Source organism: Manduca sexta, chromosome 12, assembly GCF_014839805.1.
Source record: "Manduca sexta isolate Smith_Timp_Sample1 chromosome 12, JHU_Msex_v1.0, whole genome shotgun sequence".
Lineage (NCBI taxonomy): Eukaryota > Metazoa > Arthropoda > Insecta > Lepidoptera > Sphingidae > Manduca > Manduca sexta.
The window spans coordinates 14909700-14919699 of record NC_051126.1 but is presented as its reverse complement, the minus strand read 5'-3'; the positions used below and the strand labels follow the sequence as shown (position 1 = coordinate 14919699).

The following is a 10000-nucleotide window of genomic DNA, read 5'->3' as shown; positions in this document are numbered from 1 at the left end:
GATTCCCGTACCCTCAGGGTCCCAGATCACAGGCGCGTAGTACATCAACGCCAGCCATAGTATGATCAGGCAAATTATAACGCTGCCTATTGAGTACTTTGCCTGGAATGAAACACTTTAGCAAGGACCCAGGCGTGTACATTTACAATATACAGAGAGGTGAGTTTGAAATTTAGTGAGTACGCCATAATGTCACAATATGCATGTGTCTGGATAAATTTAATACGTTATTTTGTAATGAAGCAAATATTAATATTGCTTTGTTTAAATGTAACAGACATTTTCAACGTATACACCTTGTCTAACAACTAGCTCATACACATAAACTCTTGGCACCGAACCTTCCTACTGATCATTTTATGCTTTAAAGTTGTTCCCTTTAATTTGTTTGTTCATCTAATTTCTACAATTTAATTATTATTCTTTAGCTCATAGTTAAGTAATATAAATTGCATTATTTTCTGCTTGAGGCTAAATATTTATAATGTAACTTTCATCATGGTAGCTCAAGATACAAGCGTAGCTTAGTTTGGGTGCCGCTAGCAAATATTTTAAATAAATAAATATGAATATCAAATTGAATAGGTGGGTCAAATAGGCCGTGTTGATGGCATCAAATAGTTTCCATACATACCATCTTCTTCATGGGCACTTTTCCAGTGTAGTGACAGTAATAAGCCGGCGTGTACAGGAACGGAAACATGAAGCCAAACGAGCTGGCCAACCCAACGCCGAGCGCACCCAGGTACATCTTCACTGGCCAGTCGCGAATGCTTCGGAAGGTCACGGCGTCTGGTGGCGGTTCCGCGGCCTTTAACATTTCCCCATATACTTGTATTTATTACAATAAGTTTACTAGAAAATATTTTTGCCGTTGGTGAGATGGTCTGGGACCGCGTAAGTGACAAAAAAAATCAAATTGAGATTGATAAGGCTACACTTTTTTTTTCGTATTTATGCACTAATAGCTATTGCTCGCGGCTTCGCCCGCGTGAAGAAGTTTTCCTGGGATAGAAAGTAGCTTATAACCTTCAGAGAACCTTAAACTACCTCCATCCCTATTTTCATAAAATCCGTTCAGTAAATTTTGAGAAAATTGATAACATACAGACAGACAGGAAAGGGGACTTTGTTTTATATTGTATTTATCAAAATCCTTTCTTAGGGATGCCTACGTCATATTAGCTTTATGCATGCTAAGTCCCAACCCGACCGGTTTAAAATTGACAAAGTTTCATACAAAATTTCATCCACTATTTTATCCCCTTGGAGGAAGAATTAATCAAAATCCTTTCTTAGCGGATGCCTACGTCATAACATCTGCATGCCAAATTTCAGCCCGATCCGTCCAGTGGTTTGGGCTGTGCGTTGATAGATCACCGTCAGTTAGTCAGTCACCCATCAGTTCTATATTTAGATTACTAATGTTGTATTACACTTTCTTGACGGTTTGTACCTATTCAACCGCGTAGCGACCACCGTAAATATGTAAATAATATCATAATGGCCCATGTAAGCTTCTTGCAATTTGTAATCCGGCTGTATATAAGTAGGGGTTTTGAACATGCCGGCATAATTCTGTTGACTCCCGACGGATAATAATCTCTCAACAATAGACATTATTTTGGTGCCCCAATCTTATAATCAGGCAATAAATTCACTTGACTTCCCAGAATCAAATATTAGGATTTTAATTAAATTTTGTTTAGAAGAAGGTAGAAATGAAAAATTTAATTGTTAGCAATAACAACAACCTTCAAAAAGTAGGCGAAAAAATATTTAGAACACAAAATTACCAAAACGATGTTCACAAAGGAGCAACTGTCGCCAAAATGCTTCACGCACGTAGTTCCACTTGCTTACATAGCATAGGTGGGCAATAGCTAGTACCATATACTCTAAAATGACACCTATTAACACAGTAATACGTACCATACTCAAGATCAACGGCAGGAAGGACACGCAGGCAGCAACACCGCTCATCGCGTTCGACATGATGACAGCCACGAGGCAGACGAGGAACAGCGACGTGCTGAACTCGTGGTCCGTGAACACCTTGCCGAAGTGGGCCACTATGTCGTCGTCCAGGCCGGTGTGTTTAATGGCAACTTGTAAGGCTACGCCGGAGCCTGGAATATTACTAACTGCAGCCTTACATCCAGATTCCTAAACATTACGGTGAGGACGCATCGTGTCGCCAAATTCATACTTTTCTTTAGCTTTGTTTATCTGATTATCTATTCGTTCGCTTTGCCTATGTAGCTTATCATTGAAATATACCATTCGAATACAAGGCCTTGGGTTCCATTTCTTGGTTGGGAAACTTAGGGGTAGTTTTATACAATAAACCTACTGTCTGCTTCTTCGCTTTGGAGAAAATTTATATCAAATACTAGCTTTTGCTCGCGGCTCGCCCGCGTGAAGGAGTTTTCCGGGATAAAAGTCCACTATATATTTTCCGAGATAGTAGCCTTACACCTTCCCAGGGTCTTATACTATCTTCATACCAAATTTTGCTTTCTTAAACACATCTTATGTCACGTCCCGCTCCCCACGGGAATATCTTATGTCCGTCTCCTAGTTCTAAGCTACCTCCACCAATTTTCAGCCAAATCGGTTCATCCGTTCTTGAGTTATATATATATAGATGTGATTTATTGCAATAGGAGAAAATAGTGTTTTCAAACACAAGTCTTGCTTTGTACACATGCTATAATTAAAGCCATAGCCAACTAGAGAAAAATAATTTCAATACCAAATGTCACACCGGATAAGAAATATGTATCCATAATTCAAGTTCTTATCGACGAAACGCCACCAAAGTATTGCAGATTCCGGTCTTAGTGGCGGCAATTCACTTTTTCTGTAACAAAATTGTGGTAAACCTATTAAAAACATAATAAATAACTACGAAGACCGCTCAAATTATCAATTTATTAGATAAAATCCTTAAAGAATATTTTAAGTGTAATCAGTAAGTTATTTTTTATCTTGAATTTTATAAGTATTTGTTTCTTATTAATCCCTCCTAGTATTTATTAGCTCTTGGTGGACACTTTGTTGCATTATTTTTTATTTATCTGGGTATATTCAGTTGTAATTGTTCTTGTTGTTAATTGGCCTAGAACGGATTGGTAAACTTCATACACCCTCAAATTTCCTATTAAGAACTCAGGAATGCCGGTTTCCTCACGATGTTTTCCTTCACAGTTCCATCAGAAGTAATTTAGATAAAGTAGTAATCTATGCCAGTACTTACTTTCAGCGCTAAAGTAATTCAGCCACGCGTACCCTTTGGGCAGTATATGAAGCGCAATCACAAATATGGCAGCCACCGTGGCATCTTTTACCCTAAAATGGAACCACTTTTTATTTAACATGTTAATGCTGAGATGAGCAAGCCCTCGCCTGATGTTAAGTAACCAATAGCGATTCCACTCAACTTTGGAATAGGGAAGGTGCAATATTTTTATTTATGCTTTCATTTCAATGAATTTCATATAGATTATGAATATATAAGGAAAAAAAATATAACATTGCCAATAATTGCGATTTCAAGCAGAGTATAAATTTTCATTATCTACATGTTCAGTGACGTCTCAGATGTCTATTCGCCATATCACTGGCGATGTTTATTCGCTACTGGTATTCATAGATTCATAAGTTTTGAATTTGGAGATATTTTTGAATAAATATATTTAAAAGACATCTCGAACTACTTATTACTATCAACTACCAAAAAATTACAATCCATCAACATTGGGTCAGTCGTAAATGCCGCAATAGTTGAGTCCATTGCTGAACACAGGCCTCCTCTAAACATTTCGAGACCTGTTAAATGCGACCTGCATCTAGCGAGGTTCTTCGACTTTCTGAGGTTGTCTTACCTCGGTATTTGGGGCGAAGATTCATCTCTGGCAAAGTCAGCCCATCCCATGTTCAAAAAGTACTCCAGCGGAGAAAGAATATAACGAGGGCGAATATCATGAAGAACACCGTAAGCTGCAAAACAATGACGACAAATACACTAAATATACAGCATCACGCATTGACACTACTTTGAAGGCTAGAGAGTGTCTTTTCACCGGCTGTGTAATATTCATAAAGTAACCGCACTGCATCTAATGGTAAGCCGAGTGGAGTCTAGATACGTCGACTCAGTGACTGATAAGAGTTATCTCTGATTATGACACAATTATAGCCGCGAGCCTATAGTCATTTACTGAGCATGATCAAAAACTCAGGCTGACAGTGAGGAAAAGCTCAATAAACACGCCGCGGGAATGAAACTTTCAGCAAGACACTCGCATCGAAATACAACAACGCCACTTAGTCTGATAGTGATGAAAATTAATAATGACCTGGTGCACGACTTCAGAGTAAATACTACTCACATCCAAATGTTTTCAAATAAAGTATTATTATCTAAGATGTTTTTATTACATAGATACGATCTTTGAGCTCAATACTGGCAAGACGAAAGTAAGGTAATTGCCCGACTTGACGGCCACTCAGCGTGCGGCACTAACGTTGTTACGTAACTGTCGTTTTTTATTCCTTCTTCGAGCCAATATGTACAGATACGTGACTATAGCAAATAGTGCGCCGTTTTTATATGCTCTTTTGTTAGTGTATGACGCGTCTATTTGTAAAAAAAAAAAAAAACCTCATTGAGTATTATCTAAATCATTAGCTGTGTATATTGGCAACTGAAATTTACTTGAGAATCGAGCAATAGGTTTTAGTTGTACCTTTTCGTGCAGCGAGACGCGACGCGGCAGTGCGGTTTTGTTCTTCATCAAGCTATTCCTCAGATTCCGTCATGCTGTTCGCACTCATCGCTTTGCAGACACATCTGCCATGATATAAATGGTGTATAAGCCTGGTCAGGAAATAAAGCTCGCCATCTTGTGATAAAATATGGAACTAATTTCTTGACAACGTTAACTTTGAAAGCAAGAGGGCTCCCTCAAGGCAGGTTGCTATTTTCCTGGTCAGGATATGAAGACAAATATAGCTGATGTTATAAATACGAGCGTTAGTTAAGATGTTTGTTATGCGGAAAATCCCTTCATACGGAGAAACCCGAGAACAACCATCGTTATTAATAAATAATATTACCAGCCCTGTAGTATATACTGTCCAGTGATTAGTACTTCTTAATCTTTACGAAGAATTTATGTTTTTAGATATACACAAAAACTTAAAAATAACTCAAAAATAAAGAGTAATCAATTATTACTTACTTATTAATAAGTATCATGTGGTAGGCAAAGTTTAGAACGAACATAATAAAGGCGACTGGGAACGCGAAGGCAGAATATTGGAAGTAGTTGAATATGTCAGGATATTCTTGACCTCTTGGTGCGCTCCTGCAAACATGCAAACAGACAATTAGAAGCTACGTCCAAACACAAGCCGTGGGATATGTGTGGCTGTATTGCTTGCACTTTACGCTGAAGTCTCATGTTCAAATTCAGGGTCGGGCAAAGTGATATTGGGTTTTTTGGCTCAGTACCCAGAGCCTAGAATTTATGATATGGCGATAGGCTTGCCATCTGCCACATGGAGCAAAATACGGCTGTGGGGATTAGGGGTGCTAATAACAATTATACAACAGTAATACAACAGTATTCCAAATGCTCTTTGTAATCTTCTCGACTCTCAAAAGGTTACAAAAAAAAATCGACAGTGGTGAATTACTTACTTATTCATAGACGTTATTTATCTAAGGACGGAGCATTGCTGTGATAACAAGTCTGTTTCTCAGATTTGTTTATCTTACAGCCAACTAGATTCAAGTTGTATCTCAATATTAGCCAATCACAAAGGCCCTATGTACATGCCCTGCGAAGGCAGCCATGCTGTCAGCACTGAGAAACAGACTTGTTATGATAGCAATGCTCCGTCCTTAGATAAATAACGTCTACGAATAAGGGGGTTAGTCTATATTGGTCACAAATATAAAATCACTTAATACTATAAGTTGTAGGTGCCGTCTAAGGTCACGTGGACTAACATGGCGCGTGACGGGAAAGGACTAACAAGCGCTAGCGGGTGCACTCCCGCGCAGCTACAAGATGTAAAATCAGGAAAATACAAATTCTATGAAATATAGACAATGTGTCCCTACACGGCAAAAAGTGGATGCTAAAAAAGCAATGCAAAAGCTAATCTCTGCTTACTCCTTCGAGGATAAAAAGCGTGTATGTAAATAATATTTGTATTGGCAGATGACACTTGAGATATCAAGGCGTTACTCACTCGCAAAATATCGTTCGGAAACACAGTGAAGCATACGCGGAGTGCATTATAGCTATACTGCCTGCGAAAGAAACAAATTGGAAAAATAAGTGTCTGTTTACTTAAGTATGTATAGTCAGGGCGCTCTATTCCGTCTACGATGGCAAAGCCATCTTTCTGCAGTTACCAGCGTTCTAATTACAGGACAGCTTTGAAAACCGTACGGATAAATAGAAGATTTCTTGTCTCTTACTTACACGGCTATCAAAACTATCCTTCGCTTAGAAAATCCATAATTGCTAAAAGATGAACAAACCACATTAGACGGAATATGGCCCCCTAACTATACTATGTATCTATGCTAGCGTTTACGTATTTACTTATATTGTAGGAAACGTACATAACTCCAATTCGATTTTAAATGTAACAAAACTTTGCATTCGAATTCGAACATTCTACAAAAAGAAACAAATGCATTCAGGACCTGATGAATGCTAAAATAAATTGTTATTTTAGTAATTGTACTATATTAGTCATAAATTGCTTGTACCAATGATTAACTGTTTAGAATCTATGTGCATACGTACGTGAATCTTCAAAAATACACCCTGTATATACATACCAATGGATGATGCGGTTTGTATAGCGTTGTTGATGATGTACCGCATTTCGTTGTAATCAGGTTCAGTGGCTCGACTGCTTGCTGTCGACGCCTGGAACAACATTGCCATATATTACGCTATACACATTCATCAATAAATTGCCCAGTTCAGTGTTCCCCGACTATTGTCTTTTAATCGAAGTATTATGAGTTGCTGCAACAGCTTTTCTCCTGGCATTGCTTTAGTGAGCAATAAAGAACGAGTTTATACAACTGCATAATGTTCTTTTCCGATAGACCGGTGTGGAAATCGTTCAGGAAGTCTAATCTCAGTTGTAGATATCCTGTGGCTAATATTGATTGTAGAGACAATCGTGTCAATCTTTCCCCCTATCGTCGTCCAGTGTTGAAAGTAGACCTCCGCAGGTAAGCGTCAATCATCAAGTCTGAGCGTCATCTATCCACTACCCAACGTTTTTTTAGAAATCACCAAACCACCGGGCAATATAATACTAAATTACCTGCAATTCCGTTAGCGCTGGGGTGATATACTGCATGATGGTGGATGATATGATGAGCCTGTTGCTAAACATGGACAAGAAAAATGCCGCCACGCTACACTTAAACACCAATCTGGAATTAAAAACAACATATGATTGAATTTTGCTGGTGGTAGGATAAATTTTACAAGTCTTTTGTTTTGTTGTTACCTCTTCCCAGAAAACTGGCAGTTATCGCCGGAGCATATCAAACTGAGCGCTATACGTCGATCCGCACCAGAATTATTCAACAATAAAATCAGCATGCTTGACAAAACAAATAAAGCCATGTTCTCCTGAAAATTCAAGTCACTGTATAACATTTTGAACAACCGTTTTAAAACGAGTAAATCTATTAAAATGAACAAAGTTTAACGTAACAACATACAAAAATAACGATTAAAATACACAAAGTGCCAATGATCTCGTTGGGGGATTGCATCACATTGACTTTTCGAAGTTACACGTAAATTATTTATCAATTATGTATAAAGATGACTTAATAAAGATCGCAGGAACACGCTGGATGCAGGTAACTTTTAACAGGTCCGTCTGGAAATCTTTAGGGGAAGCTATGTTCAGCAGTGGCCTTTATGTGGCTGATGATGTTGATAATACTACCAAAACTTACATTAAAATAGCAGCCGCAAGTTCTAAGCGTTGAAAGAACACCAGCCATTGGCAGCAGGAAAATAGGTATGAGGGCAGTGACGGGAATGGAGACAGGTTGCAACAAGAAGAACCAGAACATCCACATCCACATGCATTGTACTGTAATATGATGCTGCAGTCGGAAAGGTTGTATTAGAATCACCATCGACCAACATATAAAGTCACATTAATAATAATTAACGGGCCAAGAACATTGACAACTGATCTATTTGGATTACTTGCTGATCCTAGAATATATTTTATACCCGCCCAGATAGCGACCACCGCACGCAAGGTGTTAAAACCCGCCATATTGGCCCACGTATGTTTGTCGCGTTCGGGATCAGCCTGTATCTGGTTCCAACAGACCGGCATAATCATGCCGACTATCGCGGAGTAATCATCTCTCGTCATTCGACATTCTATTAGACCCCACTTCACTTATTCATTCATTCATTCGTCATTTCGCCGTTCATGTACAAAAAAACAACTTCAATTGCTACATCCGCTAGGATGATAAAATTAATGCTTGGAAATTACGTTCAGAACTCTCGGAGAAGAGACTGGAAAGTCTCTTGTCCAAATGCTATCGCTAGAAGGGCACCAGCATAATTATTTCAGAAGAGTTAACTAGCTTATAAGAGTTATTTTTATACTTACAACACCTTTCTCCCCTTGCCAAGTCAGCGCACATACCGGCACTGCCATGCCAATAAGCCCTCTAAAATGCTTGGCCATTAAATTTTTAAATCTCGGCATAAAACCCTTCACGGGTGTTCGGGGATCTTTTGACGGACGGCTGCGCATGTTTATCAACAAATATGCAAAGGAAACGAATCAGTATTTACAAAATCAATGTGCGACTTTCGTTCTAAAAGTTCACTCGCATATATTTTGAAATACTTACAAAAACGACATTATTCTGAAACAAAAGGATAACAAGTTTAAATATTTATTTTCACCTTAATTTTAATATTATATTTTATCAGTAACAATGCTCCAAAATTCTTCTTTCCTTAATTATTCCTTATTATTCCACACAACGCTGGAACCCCACAAAATCATTGGCATTCTATTTTAGTAAACCTTGCATATATCAGAACTTAGAAGTTGAAAAAAACATGTACTTACGAAAAATAGACTCCTTGTGTTCTTCCCCTTCCTTTTGGCTGTTGTTCAGACATTTTAATATTCCAATCACTACATTCAACCAGACAATAGCTTTGATGTCATTTGTAAATAAAAGACGACGTTCGAATATTTTAAAAAAGGAATAAGTACAAAAAAGGATGATAGGTATCGATTATAAATAAAGCGCAGAAAAGGAGTTAGGTACACAATATATATAAAGGTGACGCTAGACCGCACTTATGATTTTCGTACACAAATATTTAGTACAGAGACTTGAAATCACGCAGGTCGTGTTAAAAAGCCTGCATATTACAACAACCTACATTTTTAAAAATTCCGTAACCTCACATTGTAGGATGACGATAAGGGTCTTCTATTCTTATTTAGATGATTAATGTACGTATTTCTCGTCTCTTTTTATGTAATAATAATATGTGGTAGGACTAGGCCATCTACACCTTGACCATCTAGTCCGCCTAGTGGTAGTCGACTTTCTGGTGCATCGGGTTGAAGTTTTGGCACGGGGAGTTGTGCCACCAGTAATTTTGGTGGTGTAATTAATACTGCTCAAGTGTCAGTCTCAGAAATACAGACTCAGCATCATAACGAACGAGAGTTGCCGGGGCCATGCCGTCGAATCCTAGACATACGGAGAAAGTGCAACCAATGACATCCATAGTGATAACTTGAAAGAACGGCTTTAAAACGAAACCTCACACAATACTTTTCATTGTTCAGAGTACGAAACAGTACAGTAAAATCGGTGGAATATTGGCGCATACATAGCATTTACTCTCACTGCATAAGTTGTTAATAAAATATTTCGTCCTGCGCA

At 38.3% G+C, this 10000-nt stretch overlaps 1 protein-coding gene across 1 annotated transcript; it reads right to left on the bottom strand.

The window, feature by feature from the left end:
• Positions 1 to 6: 6 nt before the first annotated feature.
• Positions 7 to 9282, bottom strand: LOC119189109 (protein I'm not dead yet-like; the record flags this gene model as incomplete). Its single annotated transcript, XM_037437947.1, has 17 exons — positions 9166 to 9282; positions 8942 to 8956; positions 8695 to 8833; positions 8015 to 8167; positions 7555 to 7679; positions 7366 to 7477; positions 6866 to 6956; positions 6265 to 6325; positions 5247 to 5372; positions 4836 to 4855; positions 3888 to 4002; positions 3256 to 3351; positions 2766 to 2863; positions 2354 to 2367; positions 1933 to 2166; positions 635 to 811; positions 7 to 102 (listed from the first exon to the last, which is right to left on the bottom strand). Coding segments are annotated over exons 1-17 (1725 nt in total), but the record flags the coding sequence as incomplete, so codon positions are not given.
• Positions 9283 to 10000: the final 718 nt, after the last annotated feature.